Genomic DNA, 19005 nt, shown 5'->3' with positions numbered 1-19005 from the left:
GTGGTGCCAGACTGTGATGCCTGTTGGCTGTGCAGCTGCTGAAGCTTCATATTCATGACTTCCACAACAGCTGTTGGAGGCAGATGAAACTTGTATTAAATGCATTTATGATTTGTGCAGGGGTTTTGTAAAAGATAAAAGTAAGTGAAATCACCTTGTTTCATAGCATGTTTTTCTTGAAGGGCAGGCTGAATTTTCTCAATTTGTTTTGTAAGGAAGTCGATTTTGCGCTTAAAGAACTCTTTGCCATCCTCGACATTCTGAAAAGACCAAAAAAATAGTGACATTTATTTGGAAATGTTTTCAAACTATTATAGAGATATGCAAAATCTTGGCTCACCTTCTCCACAAAATAACCTGTTCCAACATCCACTAAGACATGATCCACATCATTCAGTTTTCCAGGCACATACATCTGCAATTAAGGGATGTTAAGGGAACATCTTATCTGAGATTAATACAAATGAATTACATAAACACCAAACTGTGGGACTTTTTGAGGGTCTGATGATGGATTGATACTTTCTGAGACAACATTAATCAATCATCACTCAGCTGAGCTGTTGAAAGGATACAGAACTGGTGAGTGGGACAAGGAGTTCTTTTCCTGAGGGGGAAAAAAGTTAAATGAATTCAGTGAACAGATTAGATTTAGCTAAAGATGTAACAGTGGAATAAATCAATTTATTTAAAATGAGCATCATATAAAGTATAGCAGTAATACTCACCTTCGTTGCTTTTGTTAAGTACATTCAAACTGTCTTTGGCCTCCACATATTTAGTTTGGACGACTTTCAACTGGCCTATGGATGATTACAGGAACTCTGTTTCCTAGAAAACAAATTCATGTCATTTTGTTTAACATGGCTTCGATAAATTGCAGTTTACTAGGGGGGGGGAAATAGAAAAAACGTTTATTCTGTGCAGATTTGTCCTATCCTAGCAAAACAAAAAGTAATAAAAAAATTAAATTAAATTTGTTTCTGTATTTATACTAAAAATACACAAGAAATAATTTTGCTCATTATATATTCGTAAAAAAAAATTTTAAAGGAAAAGAAAGGCCAAACATTTTTACTCTGTCATAATTGACAGTCACCATTCGGTTTCATTCCATACTATGCAAATGAATGGTGACTGTGGCTGTCATTCTGCGTCTCATTTTGGGTTTCATGGAGCATCATATAAAGTATAGCAGTAATACTCACCTTCGTTGCTTTTGTTAAGTACATTCAAACTGTCTTTGGCCTCCACATATTTAGTTTGGACGACTTTCAACTGGCCTATGGATGATGACAGGAACTCTGTTTCCTAGAAAACAAATTCATGTCATTTTGTTTAACATGGCTTCGATAAATTGCAGTTTACTAGGGGGGAAAAATAGAAAAAACGTTTATTCTGTGCAGATTTGTCCTATCCTAGCAAAACAAAAAGTAATAAAAAAATTAAATTAAATTTGTTTCTGTATTTATACTAAAAATACACAAGAAATAATTTTGCTCATTATATATTCGTAAAAAAAAATTTTAAAGGAAAAGAAAGGCCAAACATTTTTACTCTGTCATAATTGACAGTCACCATTCGGTTTCATTCCATACTATGCAAATGAATGGTGACTGTGGCTGTCATTCTGCGTCTCATTTTGGGTTTCATGGAAGTCGTACGGATTTATAAGAAAAAGAATGTTTGTATATAATGACATAATATTGAAATGTGGCTGAAGTATCGGTTTAATGGTGAATTACAGAGCACAACCAGCAGCACGCGTACAGACAGCATGACAGCCGCTGCGTGAAATTTACTAAACCACAGACTGATTAAATCAGAGCATATTGCCATACAAAATGAAATGAGGAAATTGTTACATTTATAACACAATTTACCTGATCAAGCTGAGTTTTCAGACCTTCTAATTGTGGAAGAGACAATTCAGTTAGATTCACCGCCATGTTGACAATAGGGAGAGGTAAGATTCCGGGTCAACCGGACACAACTGGAAGGACTTTTAGCAACGGTTTTGTATTTCAATAAACATCATTCAACAATATTTTAAAAACAAATGCAAAAAATTTATTATTAAAATACTCTGTAAAGCTCACACATATTCTTGATGGCTTTTTGTCTTTAATAATGTCAGTTAAAAGACTGGATTCACCCCGTAACACCATACAATGCATCAAGTATTTTACTTTTATGCACATGGTATTTTACCAAAATTATATCTAGATTTTACAACAAAAGTAATGTGGTTTTTAAATACACTTATTTATGGAAGCCCAAAATGTAACTAGGGGTGAATCAAAGAAACCAAGGTCAATAATTGAAAAACATAAATTAGTTAAAAAATCGAATTAATCTTTCAATTAATATTTTTCTTTTCTCACACCCATCACTGGGCCTGCTCCTGCACACATATCAGAGAAACATCTGAGGCATGTCAGAATTTTAGATCTCCCATGTCCTCTAAAACCACAGTCCTTGACTTTCTGAAGACAGTCTTCGTTGTTTATGGCTGTTGCTGCTGGAACAGCCTGTCAGTTTATCTGGCTTTTTGTCTTTAATAATGTCAGTTAAAAGACTGGATTCACCCCGTAACACCATACAATGCATCAAGTATTTTACTTTTATGCACATGGTATTTTACCAAAATGATATCTAGATTTTACAACAAAAGTAATGTGGTTTTTAAATACACTTATTTATGGAAGGCCAAAATGTAACTAGGGGTGAATCAAAGAAACCAAGGTCAATAATTGAAAAACATAAATTAGTTAAAAAATCGAATTAATCTTCCAATTAATATTTTTCTTTTCTCACACCCATCACTGGGCCTGCTCCTGCACACATATCAGAGAAACATCTGAGGCATGTCAGAATTTTAGATCTCCCATGTCACATTTTATTACACCAAATACTGTTCTTTTTAGCAGCATATGACCCCTTTAACACTTGCCCTGTTAATGCCGTTTTCCCCATATGTTCTCTTTAATTCTTAAATGTAGTTCCTTCATGTCCACCATGTCAAGTTGAAATAACCACCACTCTCAAAAACATGCTATAAAATCACTTTATTTTGAAGCAGTTTGGCATTTGATATAACTTTAAAAAAAAAAAAAAAAGAGGAAATAAAAATGTACAAGAAAGAACTTACATCAAAAACAAATGGGACTTAAAATACGTAAAACATCTTGAGGTAACTAAATCAGCAACTGCAACCACACAACAACATGGCAGAAATCAAATGAAGACTTTAAAATGGCAAAACACTTTGAGCTTGTGGCATAGCCACAGGTTAGATTTAGTCCTAGATTTTCTAGATTAATTTTCATGTAGGCAGAGCTTATTCTTTGCATTGTAAACAAGCCCTGAGATTGGTTATATTATACCTTAAATAACAGACAGTTGCCTTTACACATTAAAAAATTCACTATATTAGCTGTGAATAATAAAAGTTCAAATTTAAAATCTGGGCTAGTGAATATACACAGGCAAACCATATGCAATGGGCGCAGCACCAATTATATGTTTTAAATGTGTGGCGTTACGCGATTGGGCTAAATGCTGAAGAAGGGAGGAGCCAGAACCAGCAGAGAGCCAGGATTGGAGCAGAGCCGATGTGAAACGATCTAAATCACGATCTGTCACGTCCCACAGGTTACCAAGCACTAACGGGCTGGGGAAGAGACAAAGAAATATGTTCAATGATAAAGCAGTGCATTCTACACACAATGTTTCTGTACAGTACATGGATGGGTACTTTACCATCCTGCGGTCAAGTAGCTGAGGATGATTCCTGTTCCCTCCTGGTGGCCAAGTACACTGAGAGCAGCACTACTGCAGCCAAACAGAAGAGCTACTGCCCGCACAGGCCCTTTCAAAACCCTCTGAGCATCCAGAAAGCGGGCTCCTGCGCCATGTCCTATGTAACTACATAGAGGTACAAATACATATTGTCAGACTCAAATCACTTTATATTTCATCTGTGCTTTATTAAATAAATAATGGCAACTCTTTGCAGTTTCACTCACATGTAGAGGTCTTTGGTGGTCACAGCCTCTTGTAGTTTGTCTGGGTCTGGAGCAGTTCCACAAACCCCCTGCCACACTCGCTCACTGGCCAATCACAACCAGAGACGACAAATTGGAACCAGGACCAGTTACACAACTGTGGTCTTCAGTGTGTTAGAGCACATTTTGTGAACTTACCCAGTAAACCATTCTTTAAAGCGATTCTCAGTGTCGGGCAGATTTCTATCTGGGTTTAGCACATAGTAAACTTTCTTAGGGTTCACGCCACATGACAAAACACAACTTGAATCCATCTGAGAAAAGACAAACAATTCACATTCAAGAAACGGTTCACCCTAAATATAATAAAAGTTCTAAATAAAATGAGGGTGAGTAAATTCTAACAGAATATAATGTATTTGTCTTTTAATGGAATTGAATGGGGCACTGCTGAGCTTCAAAGACAAGAAAAAATTATTCAAAAATTGTTCATAGTTCATTTTGGCTTTTGGGTTACTGCTCTGTGAGCAACAAAAGTTTATGATTCCTACAGGTTTCCTTTATCATACTAACAACTTTTATGAATTTAAGCCTAAATACAACTACCAGAAGTAAAAAGCTTAAGTTAGGCTACAAATAAACTACGGTCGCACGACTTCATCACCAACACAAAGCATCTTTCAGTCTTTAAGATCTACAAGTTGGAAAGTTAGAATAGTCTGCAAGAGTGCAAGTTTCCAACACATGTAAAAGCTTTTTAAAAAAATCCTGAGTGGGGTATTGCTGATTTATTTTATGTTGTAAAAGAAAATGTAAAAAATATTGAGCTTGTGTTAACCACAGACCTTATTTCAGGCATTGAACCAAAAACCCCAAGCATAAAAAAGTCAGAACAATTAAACATTTGACTCGCTGCTATAGCACTACAGTATATAGAAATATAATTTAAATTAACTTATGCCATAGCTCTCAAATTTCATTTGTGTTCTGCCAAGTTTTTGACATCAAATATTATTGGTTAACACAAAGAAGAAGAAAAAACCCCGCAATTCTGCAAAATATATATTTTGTGTTCCATGGAAGCTAAAGATTTAGAATTATGAATGATTGGTGAACTAACTCCAAGTAATATTCTGCACATGTTGTGCTTGTACTAAGTAGGGTACATACCTCTTTCAGATGACCGTGTCCAAGCACTGCATGTAATGAGGGCATGCGAGTGACAGAACGAGACTTCAGACAAGCGATGTTCTCCCAAGGCAACCTCTGCAAGAACTGTAGAAACACGAAATATTCAGTATATTGACTCGGCTCAAAAAATTTAATTGCCTTGCAGATTAATGACGTGTACCTTGTCTAAGATGAGAACTGTATGTCCCTTTGGCTCCTCCCTTCCTCTCAGTACAGTCACACCACCCTGCAGAAGCCTCAGGAAGTCCTTGTCCTGCTGACCCATCCCCTCCACGAGGCACTGCAGGTCTGGCAGGGACAGGAGTGGAGATGCTGAGAGAACCACCTTCAGAGAAAAAGTAGTATTGAGAAGGTGTTACAGGTGGGAACATGCGACGATCAAACAAATACAGGTGCAAAGAAATGCCACATACCTTAAGAATGTCCTGCGTGATCTTTGTTCCTTTCAGTGCCTTTTGGAAGCACTTCACCTGAACTTCAAGCTCAGGGTCAGAGGTCAAAGGCAGGAGTAGAGTTCGCCACACCCTGAAAGCCTCTTCCATCTCTTCTAACATTTTCTGATGGACAAATAAAGACAGCCTCACACTGAGTACCCAACATCCTTCCTTCTACATGAATAATTTTCTAATTGTCAAAGACCATATGTCTCACCTCCACACGAGCGTCCAAAGCCTTTCTTCCTTCCCACCACTGCGATTTCTCAGCCACTGTGCTCACTTCCTTTTGCCCCTTCAACACTCCATCCATTTCTTCCAACAGCACAGCAACAGAGCGCTAAAAATAAAGACAAATTGTTTGTGCAAACATCTCCCCAATGTGAAAAGAGGATCTTAATGTTTTAAATGTGTTGCATTAGTTAATAAACCAAAGTAGTGAAAACATCAGCACACAAGTATATCTGTACCTTTCTGTCTGCAGTAGGGATTCGAACAGTGATTGGGGTAGAGCCACGCTCCAGTCGGGTCAGAAGAATAGTGCTGCCAATTTCATCAGGATACACACCCGTGAGCGACAGCATGCACACTGTTATTCCTAGAGTAAAAATACATCATTTTAAATGGTTGGTTGGTTTGGTGTTTTATACCCATGCCAGCATCTTTGGCTATTTTTATGGTAAGTTAGGGGAACAGACAGTGATTGGGGTAGAGCCACGCTCCAGTCGGGTCAGAAGAATAGTGCTGCCAATTTCATCAGGATACACACCCGTGAGCGACAGCATGCACACTGTTATTCCTAGAGTAAAAATACATCATTTTAAATGGTTGGTTGGTTGGTTTGGTGTTTTAAACCCATGCCAGCATCTTTGGCTATTTTTATGGTAAGTAACAAGCTGAGAGAGTATAAAAGAGCAATTTAAAAACCTGTATGAATGGGGAACTATCAGGTTTTTAAAATTTGCCTTAGATAAAAGCAAGTACGGATTCAGAGCTTTTTCAAGAGTGCTTGCAGAGTAATAGAATTTCCTTAAACCAGCACTATTTCATCAAAATTAAATCATTCTGTATCATTCTTACAACACATATAAACAGGGCCAAAAATTGCCTTACATTTTCTTACCACCATGAAACTATTTTGCAAATGTTTTATTACAAACAGTGCCATTCAGTGGGTCATTTTCAGCACGGCTGTTACCTGCTGGCAGATCTTTCAGCTGCTGCGTGAACTGCTGACAGTGTGTTTGTGGGAACTGTGTTGGGTGTGAGGAGGTGAAGGAAAAGATCTGCTCCAGCGCAGAGAGTTTCTGAGACTGTGTTGCCCCAGACGTTTCCTCCAGACTCAGAGCACCAAGACCTTCTGCTACATCATTACATGATTTCTTTAGCTTCCTACAGAGATGGACAGAGAAGAGGTTCTATGTGACTATTTTTCTGTCAACATGTCTGCATTTCATGCTAAACTGACATACCTGAACTGGCTAACCACATGACGGGTCATGTGGTGGCGAGTGGACACACCCAGCGACTGTGCATGTAGCATTGCAGTAGTGATGGGATCCGTCTGGCCAAGTGACTGAGCGAGCAGTGAGCAGATGTGGGGAAAAAGAGAGGGAGGTGGGAAATGGTGGAGGAGGAGCCACGAGGAACGCAGGTACGACTGGACTGCCTCTACTGACAGGTCAGCTAGATATGACATAAAACAAATACATTTATATACATATATAGTAATCAAGACACTCAACTTTGACAGCCCTAAATAGCAAGCACAGAAAAACAGAATTTTCATTTTTCACAAACACCCTAACACCCATTCAGTTTTTTTTTTCTACATTTTTGCTTATGCTCACCAGGGCTGCATTTATGTGATCAAAAATACAGTAAATATAATACAATTGTAAAATATTATTACAATTGTGCTGCTTAATATTTTTGTGGAAACCATGATACATTTATTTCAGCATTCTTTGATGACTACAAGGTTCAAAAGAACAGCATTTACTTAAAATAGAGATCTTTTGTAACATTATGTCTTTGTTGTCACTCTTGATAGATTTAATGCATCCTTGCTTAAAGTATTCAATATTATTTTTACTGACCCCCCTAACTTTTAAAAAGTAGTGCAGACAGTATTTACCTAGGGGTGTAGATGCATGTGGTAGGGTTGTGTGAGATCCATTTCTTCTAAGCTCACTGAAACACTCTCGTCCAACATCTGCAGCCAGATCTCTCCTCAAGACCTCACAATCAGCGTCTGGACTGCCTAGAACCACATATACACACAATTAATTTAGCCCAATGAGAATTAGTCAAATGAGCAACAAAACTATATCAGTTTTGTTCTACAAACACACCCGTGTCATTTATCTCCGTGTCAGACCCTCTGAGCTCCTCCAGGCTGATATTCAAAAGAACCTCATCATCCTCTTTAATCATCCTCATCCTCTCAGGTTCCTCTGTGGCCTCTGAACTTTGACTCTTTTTTGGTCGCCCTCTGCGTTTGCGTGTCTGGGAGGATAAGCCAGTTTCTTCCTCAGAAGAGAGGCAGCTGGTAGAGGAGATGGCTGTGCTTTTCTTAGTGGTCCGTGTGCGTCTGGGAGGTTCTGGTTCTACAGTGGGGTTCACTAGGTCACTAGGAATGGAGTTCAGGGCTGGTTTCAGGGTGCGAGATGTTTTGGAGTTGGAGGCATTCCTCTTTTTTTCGGAGTTTTCCACTACAGCAGGAGGCGCAGCTTCAGTGTCACTTTCATCACTGAACTCGACCTAAGAGAGAGAGCAGATGTAATGAATTCACTAATCATTTATGACATGAAGATGTCTTCTAAAATTGTCTAAGGAAGTCAAAAACCAATGGGCCAAACCTTGAAGCGAGAGCGCTTGGTTCGTTTAGGCGCAGCTGGCACAATCACAGGTTTCTCTTCTGCAGGAGAAGAATCTTTGTACACTTCGAACGATCCCTTTGGGCCGGTTTTTGACTTCGCAATTCCACGATGGCTGGCAGATGGGTGTAATGAGTGTGTAAAGTTGACAGAAATTTCAGGGACCTCATTAGTGAAGTCAAAGGCTCTTAAGTCACCAATGCCAGAGCTAGTGGAGACAGATTTGGGCCGAGATGTCCTTGTTGCTTTGGGTGTTTTGAAAACCATGGAAGATTTTTTGAAGTTAATTTTGGGCACCAAGTCCTTAGGTTTCTTAGGAACTACAGAGGACTCTTTGGTTTTCCTGCTTTCCTGCTCTGCAGATGCACTCTTCATGTCATGGTGGCATTTAGCACCCGTCTCTGGAGGAGTTGTGTCAAAAACGGGGCTCTTGGATCGATGCTTTGATTCAGTTTTGAGTTTTAATTGTGGTTTAATCTTCTGTGGATTCCAACCCCATACAGAAGAAAACAGTTCTTCAGGGGCACACTGTTTCTTCATGGCCAATGCCAAACAGCAGGCCACAGCTTTAGCCCCCAGCAGAGCAGCTCTGATGGGCCCAAGCTCTGGTGTCAGTGCCTCTTTGGGCGTCACTGCCTCCAATCCTGCCTCTATTTCCTCCCACAGGACTGTAGCCTTTCCTTTGTCTCCTGTACTAAGGAGCTGAAGCACAGAGCCCAAATGCACTTTGCCTTGTTCCACCTTCAGCAGCGACAGACATAGTCCAGTTGACTTTTTAGAGGACATAAGTGCCGCCAAACTGTTTTGGAGCTTAGCTGCAACACTACAGCAGCGTTTCCTGGCATATTGGCGTAGTCGGCGAGAATGCTCAGGGTCTGTCTGGAGGTCTGCCTGTAATAGTGCCCAGTGGATACTGACTCGAGCCACACTGAACTCACTGCAGCAGGGACAGGAGCAGGAGTCTGCGTGGGTCAGACACGAAAGCACATGCTGGCGTTTGGGCTTCAGAGGGGGAGATGCTCCTTGGCTTCCTAATCGAGACATGGTCTCCACAGGCTCCTTGAGAAGGGCGCGAGAGCTGAGGATTCCACTCAGATCATCATCATCTTCCTCAGGGGTGTGACCAGAGGAAGAAGGGGCAGCTGGCCGACCTTTGCGTGGTTTTATTTTAACCTCAGATTTCTGTTGCCGTCCCTGGCCAAAATCTATAAGCAGGGGAGATGAAAGTATAATAAATACTTTTTTTAAATTACTGCCTATACGTCTAATTACATAAATACATTTCTATTATTTATAAAGAAATAATTTTTAAAAAATATAAAAAAAATGTATTAGTTAATGAATAAAAATAAAAAAATCATCCAATAAAACACATTTCTATTATATACATATACATAACCCTAAAATAATGCTTTCTGTTCCACCCTGCATATAAAAATCACAAATAATGGCTAGAGAGGGTTCAAGGGGTCTTGTCTTGGTAATTCTGGGTGGACCTTTCACAGGGAAAAATCTGAATGTCTCTGATCACATCTTTACCTGTGCAGAGATCAAGTAAGTTTCTAACTTGATCCAGATCTAAACTACTAGCTTCATTTGCACCCTTCATCAACTCCAGTTCTGCTTTCAACACCAACAGCTCAGCACAGCTATAAAACAAAATAACATGCGATTACAAATGCACAGACAATTTGTCTGGTATCCCAGGAGTACATTAAAACCTACTTGTGGCTTAAAAGAAAAAGCATTATTTGGTTGGTGTTGTTGCCCCTCAATGTCAGAAACACATGTTTGGATCTGACCTGTCACACACATTCTGCCTCTCACATTCACAGATATGGAGTATATACTCACTGGCTGAGTGTCTGCAGTTTGGTGGCCAGTTTGAGAGCCTCTAAACACTGAGCTTTAGCTTCATGAACAGCCCCACTGCTGCTCCTCACGATCACCATCCTTTCGGAGGACACTAGCACCTCACTCAGCAACAGCCACTTAAATACAACACTGTCTCCTACAGAGAGAAAACACACCAAGTTGAAAATAACCAAGAATAATTTTTAGGTAGCCAAATCTGCTTACAAACGTTTACAGCGTGTTGTACCTTGATCTACAAAGTGTGTGTCTGTGTTTGGTCCAGGGGCTCCGTAAAACCCATTGCCAAGCAACATCATCACCAGGCTGCACAAAAGCTTTAACCCTTCATATTGAGCCGTGTCTGAAGTCTTCAGACCTACAACACACACAATTTATAAATTTACTCCCGCATAGTATTAGGGTAAGTGATGTGACTAATTTTCTGTCCATACTAGGGCTGCACGATAAATCGCAGGCGATATTTAACGGGAACCGGCTTTACTGATAAGATGCGCGTTAAACACCGCATGCGATTTATCGTGCAGCCCTAGTCCATACTTAAGTTGTTCAAAAACACATTCACTACCATTCAAAAGTTTGGGATCAGTAATATTCTTTTCAGATATTAACACTTATGCAGCAAGAACACATTATAAAAGATTTCAGTTTCAAATGAATGGCAGTTCTTTTAAACCTTATATTCAAAGAATCCTGAAAAAAAAAATGTATGAAAGTAAGCATAACTGTTTTATATTACTTGTGCACCAAATCAGCATATTAGAATGATTTCTGAAGGATCATGTTACCCTGAAGACTAGAGTAATGGCTGCTGAAAATTCAGATTTGCCATCACAATAATAAATTGCACTTTAAAATATAAACATTATAATAATTGTAATAATACATCGTAAGAATTTCACAATGTTACTGTTTTTAACATTTATAATCAAATAAATACAGCCATAGTGACACTTTTCAAAATATTTTTTGAAAAGCTATATTAAATTGCAATATTATTGTTTTTACTGTCTTTTTGGTCAAATAAATGGAGCTGTGATGAGCAAGACAGGAATCTTTCAAAACAAAAAATGTTTGACCCCAAACAAAGCCCAAAATGAATTTAAATTAATTCAAGAAATAGGAAAATGTTATATAAGCAATTTTTTTCCCTAGCTCTAATGAAAGTTCATGCAAGATAATGTGTGAGCTTACACATGGGATATAACTGTTTTGTTTGTGGTACCTAAATGTGTAATGTGTAAATTATATGAGAGCTAACCATGCTGAGTGATGCTCTGACGTAGCTGTGAGTCCAAAGTCTCTGTGTCCAGACTCAAGTATTCACTAGCTGTTTGCAGTGTTCGTGCCCTGAGCAGGTACCAGCTCTTAGAATGATGCTGAGCAGACTCCTTTATCACCTCCATCAGGCAGCACACACCACACTGCACCTGAGAGAGAGAGAGATTAGTGCTACTGTGAGCAAGTATACAAATACAGTATAAAGGACAAGAGTCAACTCCTGAATTAAATTGACTAACTGGTCCACAAAATGTTATATGAACAAGCATTACCTGTCCTAAAGCATAGTGTATCTGTGCTTTCTGCAGCATAGCAAGCATGGATATAACAGATGTGCCCTCAGAGCTCGGGACAGAGGTCAAACTCTGCTCTGCTTTTTCTAACTCCACCTGAAACATGCAGATAAAGTTCTGGTGTGAACAACATGTTAAGAGCACAGAGGTACAGTGTAAACAATTCATTCACCTGTGCAAGCTGAGGAGAGCCCAGATACAGCAAAATCCTGGCAGATTGGCAAAAGGCATTTGCACTATTCTGGGCATCGCCGAGGCTACGGAAAAGGGCAGCAGCGAGCTGATATCCCTCCAGAGCTTGCAGGTGCTAAGAAAGACGATCATTAATCAATATGAGTCTCAAATACTTCTCTCTTGGGTATGAGTTTGAGTAAACTGATGTTACACAGAGATGTGGGTGTGTAGTCTTACTTTGCCCATAAGAGTGTAGAGGGCAGCCATCAATGTCATGGAAGAAGCAGTGAGTTTAGGGTCTCTAACTGCAGGCACAGACCCCTTGAGCAGACTCCGCCACAGAGACAAACAGCTGTCCAAAGGCTCACTCAGCTCTGACACACACGATTCAACCGCATTAAATTATCCCATAAAGCAGTGCTTTTCAAATCTCTTCTGGTGTCTGAATTCTACGTTTGAGTGTATGACTTACTGCTTTGAGCAAGTAGATTGAAGCGTAGTCCATCATAGACTAACTGGCTCTCTTGTGATTTCTGTTTGTCTTCATACTCCAGATCATTAGTGGGAACAGGATCCATATTCATCTCCATTTTATTCTCCTCCTGCACTGCACGCAATCGCTTCTCTGTGTCCACAGCCTGTGACATGCCAAATGAAAATAAATTGACTTTTTTTCCCAGTATGTACATTATGGTTCAAAAGTTTGGGGTCAGTAAAATTGTTAAATCTTTTTGAACATTTTGCTTTGAAAATAGAATCTATAGATTCTATCTATAATGTACACTGTGAAGCTACTGACCTCCTGCAGGTTGGTCTCAAGAGTACAGATGTAGAGCCACAGGGAGGCGTGTGCCTTCTCATCCATCAACCTATCAGCATTCTCTGCCGTCTCTGGCTCCGAATCCAGCAACCTCAATGCCTCATGGGTGAAGTCAACTGCTGAGCTGATTACCAAGAACAAAAAGATCTTAAGTCCTTCATATGTTTATATCGGATTCAAATAAGAGAAAAGCAGAAAAAGTATTTAAAACAAATATGGTCCTGTGGTCATGTTTACCCACCAGTCAGTCTGTTGGCTGAAGTCCTGATAGCACACAACCTGTGCCATCTCACACAGATAAGTTGCCCGTCTCAGTGTGTGTGGGGTTTCTTCATGGCAGATATCCAAGAGGTCACAGAGTGTGTTGTAGCGCTCCTGGGCTGTGTCTCCAGTCTGCTCTTTATACAAACGCAACTCCTCTTCTGACAAACACATCATCACCTCCTCATCCGCTATTGCTTCTCCCAACCCATCCCTCAGAGTCCTGACCCCAAAAAAAGCCCATAATCAGCACATTCAATCACACTTAAACAATAGTACATCAGAAACCCTTTTCAATTGGCTTAGTTTAAGCTACCTTAGACGTGTGTCATCCTCTCCTGCTCGGGCAGCATCACACTTGGTTTTGACCCATAGCGAGACAGGTTCTGCGAAATGATCCAAAATCTGTGTTCCCAAAACCTGAATCCAGCGCACAATCCAGCCTAGAGCCCGCTCCAGCTGACCCCCACGCCGGCTACACTGCACTGTCAGCATGAAACAGCGGTTGACCTGAAACATCCACATAATACATCTACAGCTGAGAGACTTATATTGACATTTACGCATTTAACTGAATGTACAACTTATATTTATATAGAACATATATTCAAATATTCATAATAGATCAGAGCAGACAACACACATACAAGGTACTTGACTTGAAGGGCCAAATGAGTCACAAAATGTCACAATATTATATTGCTAATTTTTATTTGTTGCTAATTCCAAACAAAGTTAACAAATGACCAGAGGAAACTGTAGTTCTTACCCTATCCACAGGAAGAGAGGGTGGGCAGTCCTTACACAGCTCCTGACACACAATCACAGCCAAACCAAAGGCTCCCTCATACAGCTTCCTGTTAAACAGCTCATACACCACATTATTCACTGCACACACTAGAAGAAAAAAGCAAAGACAAATTCATATAGAACTCATTTTATGCATGTGCACTCACTACTGTTTACAACTTTGGGGTCTGTAAGATTTTTTTGTCAAAGAAATTAATATTTTGACTCAGCAAGGACACACTAAATTGATCAAAGGTGACAAAAACTTTTACATTGTTACAAAAAATGTCTTTCAAATAAATGCTGTTCTTGTAAACTTTCTATTAATCAAAGAATCCTAAAAAAAAGAAAAGTATCACAATTTCCACAAAAAAATAAGCAGCACAACTGTTTTCAACTAAATCAGTATATCAGAATGATTTCTGAAGGATCATGTGACACTGGTGCAATGGCTGCTTAACATTTTAAAATATATTAAAATAGAAAACCGTTATTTTAAAATTGTAATCATATTTCACAAGACTTCAGTTTTACTGTATTTTATCAAATAAATGCAACCTTGGTGAGCATGAGACTTCTTTAAAACATTTGAAATAAATCTTACAGACCCTAAACTTTTGAAAGATATCTACAATGGCTTCAAACACAGGTCATCCAATAAGATTTCAGCATGCAGACTTCAGGCAGATGTACCTGCTTTAAGTAAGAAATTGTCATTGTTGAGTGTCCGCAGTTCAGCAAGCATCCGTCCTGCTGTCGTCTGGCAGTACAACAGCACTCTGTCCAGAGCATTGCCCGCAGACCCCTTTGGATGCAAATGTTAAATGAAGGATATGAATGTGAAACATCTAGCAGATCATAAAACTTAATCGTGGTCTCAAGACAGTTTAGCATATTACCTGAGATAAATTGTAATCATATTTCACAAGACTTCAGTTTTACTGTATTTTATCAAATAAATGCAACCTTGGTGAGCATGAGACTTCTTTAAAACATTTGAAATAAATCTTACAGACCCTAAACTTTTGAAAGATATCTACAATGGCTTCAAACACAGGTCATCCAATAAGATTTCAGCATGCAGACTTCAGGCAGATGTACCTGCTTTAAGTAAGAAACTGTCATTGTTGAGTGTCCGCAGTTCAGCAAGCATCCGTCCTGCTGTCGTCTGGCAGTACAACAGCACTCTGTCCAAAGCATTGCCCGCAGACCCCTTTGGATGCAAATGTTAAATGAAGGATATGAATGTGAAACATCTAGCAGATCATAAAACTTAATCGTGGTCTCAAGACAGTTTAGCATATTACCTGAGATGCATGAAGACTATCGTATGTGATAATGAAGCCCTGGTAAAAACTGAAACAAATCGAGTACTGCACCTGCTGTGAAAATGAGTCCTGGAACACAAACAAAAGCTTTTTTAAAAAATTCATATTCCAAATACTCATTACTGAGTACCAGCGAATTATTATATAATCTTACTTTTTGCTGTGTGAGCAGAAGTTCCTGATATTCTTCCAAAAATGATAAGCAAGCCAGCAATGTAGTTACGTCCATGCCTTTACACTGACCAGCTTCCATCGCCCAAACCACCAGGTGACAAGCCTCTAATAGGGCATGAGACTCTGCGGCCGACATGGAACGGGGCAGCCCCCTGAGGGAACGTGCACTTTCAGTGAAAGCCTTGCTGCATTCACCTCCCAAGCTTAATGCACTCTGCAGCTGCACTGCATGATCTGCAAGGCTCAAAGCCGAACGCAGACCCACATGTCCATCAACACCCTCCAAAGCACCACTTAACAGTCCAACAGCCTCGGCTGAAAACAGACTCTTGCAGAGCAGTTTACAAACCTTAAACACCACCTCACACTGCACGGCTAGCGAGAGACATGTCAGTGCAGAGTCCGACGGATTGATTAAAGGGCTGAAGAACAGTTCTCGTAGTTCAGAGGACAGAAAACTCACATCGTCATGAGTAAAACCACCACAAGATCGTTCATATTCTACAACTGCTTCTTCTACAAACAGAGGAACTTTAGATGGAAAAGAGGCCGAGCTGGACCCCTGTTCTAGGAGTTTGAAAGTTAAAGCTTGCAGCTGACAGTGAAGCCTGTCCCGCGGAAGGAGGGTGGAACCACTCGCTCTGTTGGACTGGAGACTGTTCCACAGCACTGCGAAGCAATTCCGCACCAGAACATGGAAGTCATCTGTCTGTTGACAAAAAACAAAAATATGAACTTTACAGAAAGCACCTTGACATATGGACACATTTTATTACATTCAAAAGAAATCAAACTGTCTCCAAGCTACCCACAATTTTTGATCAAGGCTGAAAAAAACACAATTTTAAAATGTTTTGACCATAGTTTTTATCGTTAACTAAAACTAAAATATTAGAAACATTTTTGTTAATTAAAATAAAGCTGAAATAAAATAAACAATAAATATTGGATGAAAATTACAAAGAAAATAAAAAAATGTAGTCTTGAAATTTAGAAATGCAGAAAATTTGTTTTAGAATTTTTTTAATTGACATGTGGCCAAGTATGGTGACCCATACTTGGAATTAGTGCTCTGCATTTATCCCATCCAAAGTGCACACACACACAGCAGTGAACACACACACACATCGTGAACACACACCCGGAGCAGTGGGCAGCCATTTTTTTTGCTGCGGCGCCCGGGGAGCAGTTGGGGGTTCGGTGCCTTGCTCAAGGGCACCTCAGTCGTGGTATTGAAGGTGGAAGAGAGCGCTGTACATTCACTCCCCCCACCTACAATACCTTTGGGTTACGAGTCCGACTCTCTAACCATTAGGCCACGACTTCCCCATGGCTCGAAATAAACAATTAACTAAAATTGTACTAAAATTTAAATAAAATAAAGTGAAACATAGAAGGAAAATACACAATTATGTAATACAAGTTTGAAAACACAAGGGTTGAATGACGATTTCTCAACTCTAGGTTAACGTTACTGAATTAAAGGTATATTTCATGATCATCAGCTATGCGGGTCTTGTACACTTTGACATTTTTTATCATTAACTAAAACTAAAATATTAGAAACATTTTTGTTAATTAAAAACAAAAAGCTGAAATAAAATAAACTATAAATACTGGATGAAAATTACAAAGAAAATAAGAAATGTTGTCTTGAAATTTTGTCTTGCCAAATAACTAAAATAAGTTCATGCTGACACACTAAAATTAGCTTGAAATAAATACAATAAACGAAAATTGAACTAAAGCTGAAAGAAAATAAATTGAAACTTAAATAGTAATATTAAAACAAAAAAAGAAAAATATTACCAAAACAGAATAAAATTGCCAAAAAAATTACATAAAAAGAAAATATAAAAAAAGGCTAATTCAAAATAATAAAAACTATAATGGAATATAAATAACACTGGTCATGACCTTGGGAAAAACTGTCATCAAGCACACTGTACCTCTGCAGACAAACGCTTTAGTCTTCTATACATAAGTTGGCCCAATCGACAAGCAGGGCCGTGAGCTCCAAGGCTGGTGACTTTCTGTAGGATGTGGAACACTATTTTTTCAAGATAAAATGGGTTGCTCTGCATTCCTGACTCCTCGAGCGATTCAAAAGCTTGGACGGCCAGTTCCACCAACTCCACTATCTTCTCCTGATGGGCAGGGTCCAGATTCCCACTGCCCAGTCGCTGGTTACAAGCCCGGATGATACGATCGTACATTGTGCGACCATATGGACCAAAGTCTTCATCCACATGTGTCTGCAACAAAAGAAAATAAGAAAATAAACCCAGGCTTTAGCTTATTGGAAACTGTTCCCAATATCACATGCAACAGCTACACAGAAAACAATTTTTACCTTCAGCTCGTCGTGAAGAACTACAGTGTCCTTTACACATGATAACTGCTGGACGTACTCCTCTGTTCTCAAGCACTTCATTATCACTGTTGTGACTGTAAAACAAACTGCTTGTTAAATGACAAGCATTTCAGATATTAGACGATTTAGTGACATGACATATAAGTTACATACACACAAACATATAACGTTCCAGACAAAATACGCAATTATGTAATACAAGTTTGAAAAGATAAGGTCTGGATGAAAATCTACTCCGAATTAACGTTACTGCATTAAAAGTATATTCCATGATCATCAACTATGCTGACTTGTACACCTTGACATTTAAGTATAAACTAGCATGTTAGCTAGCTACCTTAGGCCAGCGTTAACCCACAATCCGTGTAAACAAATCAAACAAACCTGTTAGCCTGCCACCACCATGCTAGGTTAACCGGTCAAATATGGAGGAATAGCGATACTATTTTAGTGTTGTGAATTGCGTTCATGTATGTCTCTAATTAATGTGGTTAAATAAAGGTAAATTTTGTTATTATTTCCACTCGCACTTCGCCGTTATTTGAATGACAGCAGCGGAACGCAGAGTGATGTCGCGCACTTGTTTAAAATACCGCAAAGCCTATCGGGAAACTGCAGATGTCCCGGAAGTGGAGCTAATTTACCATGGGTACTGTAGTTTTTGGAATTCTAGTCGTGAGCCGTTGTGATGCATTTAAGTATTATTAGTCATTCAGAAATAGAAATGGACAATAGAATGTGACCTGCTAATTGAACTAAAATACAAGAAATGAAAGAATAAAATATTTTTTGGAAATTATGAATGGCACTTTTATTATTGAAGCAAAAGCAAAACAATTACACTATTAAAGGTTTTGGAATAAAGCTGTTCAGGTCATACCTCAAACATAACTTAAAGTCACTGTTTAAAAAAATATTTAAGCTGTAAACCTGCTGTATTAGCACTAAAACACATCACTGAGGTTTTAGTTAGCAATACAGCTGCTTAAAAATTCACAAAAATCAAATTATTTTAAACACACACTTTATTTTACTCATAAAAGGACATTCTCCAATTCTCTTAAGTAGAGTTGTTCAGTTTATCAACCTTTTTTAGGAGAAAGAAGGCTGTGTGTTAATCATATATAT

General features: G+C 39.0%; 2 protein-coding genes across 3 annotated transcripts in view; both read right to left on the bottom strand.

Annotated features, from left to right (window-relative positions):
* The window catches only part of LOC107711057 (prefoldin subunit 5-like), a 3386-nt gene extending 1405 nt beyond the window's left edge, over positions 1 to 1981 (bottom strand). The window contains exons 1-6 of one of the 2 annotated variants that reach the window (XM_016515972.1): positions 1884 to 1981; positions 1209 to 1311; positions 576 to 607; positions 341 to 415; positions 155 to 260; positions 21 to 70 (exon numbers count right to left, since the gene is read on the bottom strand). In XM_016515972.1, coding sequence (XP_016371458.1) covers positions 21 to 70; positions 155 to 260; positions 341 to 415; positions 576 to 607; positions 1209 to 1311; positions 1884 to 1949 — 432 coding nt within the window. In that variant the 5' untranslated portion in view covers positions 1950 to 1981. Of the gene's footprint in view, positions 1 to 3; positions 71 to 154; positions 261 to 340; positions 416 to 575; positions 608 to 1208; positions 1312 to 1883 lie in introns of both variants that reach the window. The other variant, XM_016515971.1, reaches the window with a different exon arrangement.
* A 1109-nt stretch (positions 1982 to 3090) lies between these two features.
* LOC107711058 (separin-like) lies at positions 3091 to 18449 on the bottom strand. The gene is made up of 32 exons (XM_016515973.1): positions 18262 to 18449; positions 17857 to 17963; positions 17453 to 17758; positions 15484 to 16212; positions 15309 to 15398; positions 14695 to 14806; positions 13982 to 14109; positions 13529 to 13722; positions 13193 to 13435; positions 12931 to 13075; positions 12604 to 12769; positions 12369 to 12505; positions 12130 to 12264; positions 11937 to 12053; positions 11645 to 11813; positions 10613 to 10741; positions 10366 to 10522; positions 10051 to 10160; positions 8494 to 9716; positions 7987 to 8395; positions 7770 to 7895; positions 7105 to 7318; positions 6831 to 7024; positions 6103 to 6230; positions 5850 to 5972; positions 5612 to 5755; positions 5359 to 5523; positions 5178 to 5282; positions 4206 to 4321; positions 4029 to 4112; positions 3763 to 3927; positions 3091 to 3673 (listed from the first exon to the last, which is right to left on the bottom strand). Exons 2-32 carry the CDS (start codon positions 17935 to 17937, stop codon positions 3472 to 3474), a joined length of 6546 nt encoding a protein of 2181 aa, XP_016371459.1. The 5' UTR covers positions 17938 to 17963; positions 18262 to 18449; the 3' UTR covers positions 3091 to 3471.
* Positions 18450 to 19005: the final 556 nt, after the last annotated feature.

Source organism: Sinocyclocheilus rhinocerous, unplaced genomic scaffold, assembly GCF_001515625.1.
Source record: "Sinocyclocheilus rhinocerous isolate Xijiao unplaced genomic scaffold, SAMN03320098_v1.1 scaffold85, whole genome shotgun sequence".
Lineage (NCBI taxonomy): Eukaryota > Metazoa > Chordata > Actinopteri > Cypriniformes > Cyprinidae > Sinocyclocheilus > Sinocyclocheilus rhinocerous.
Note: the sequence above shows the minus strand (reverse complement) of the source record. Positions and strands in the feature narration are given on the sequence as shown.

Excerpts from the sequence above, each read along its gene's own strand:
- LOC107711058 (XM_016515973.1), bottom strand. The coding sequence starts at position 17,937 with ATGAAGTGCTTGAGAACAGAGGAGTACGTCCAGCAGTTATCATGTGTA. Across the intron at positions 12,770-12,930 it reads TTGAGACCAACCTGCAGGAG|GCTGTGGACACAGAGAAGCG; the intron begins GTCAGTAGCTTC and ends GGCATGTCACAG. Across the intron at positions 8,396-8,493 it reads CCAAGCGCTCTCGCTTCAAG|GTCGAGTTCAGTGATGAAAG; the intron begins GTTTGGCCCATT and ends TCTCTCTCTTAG.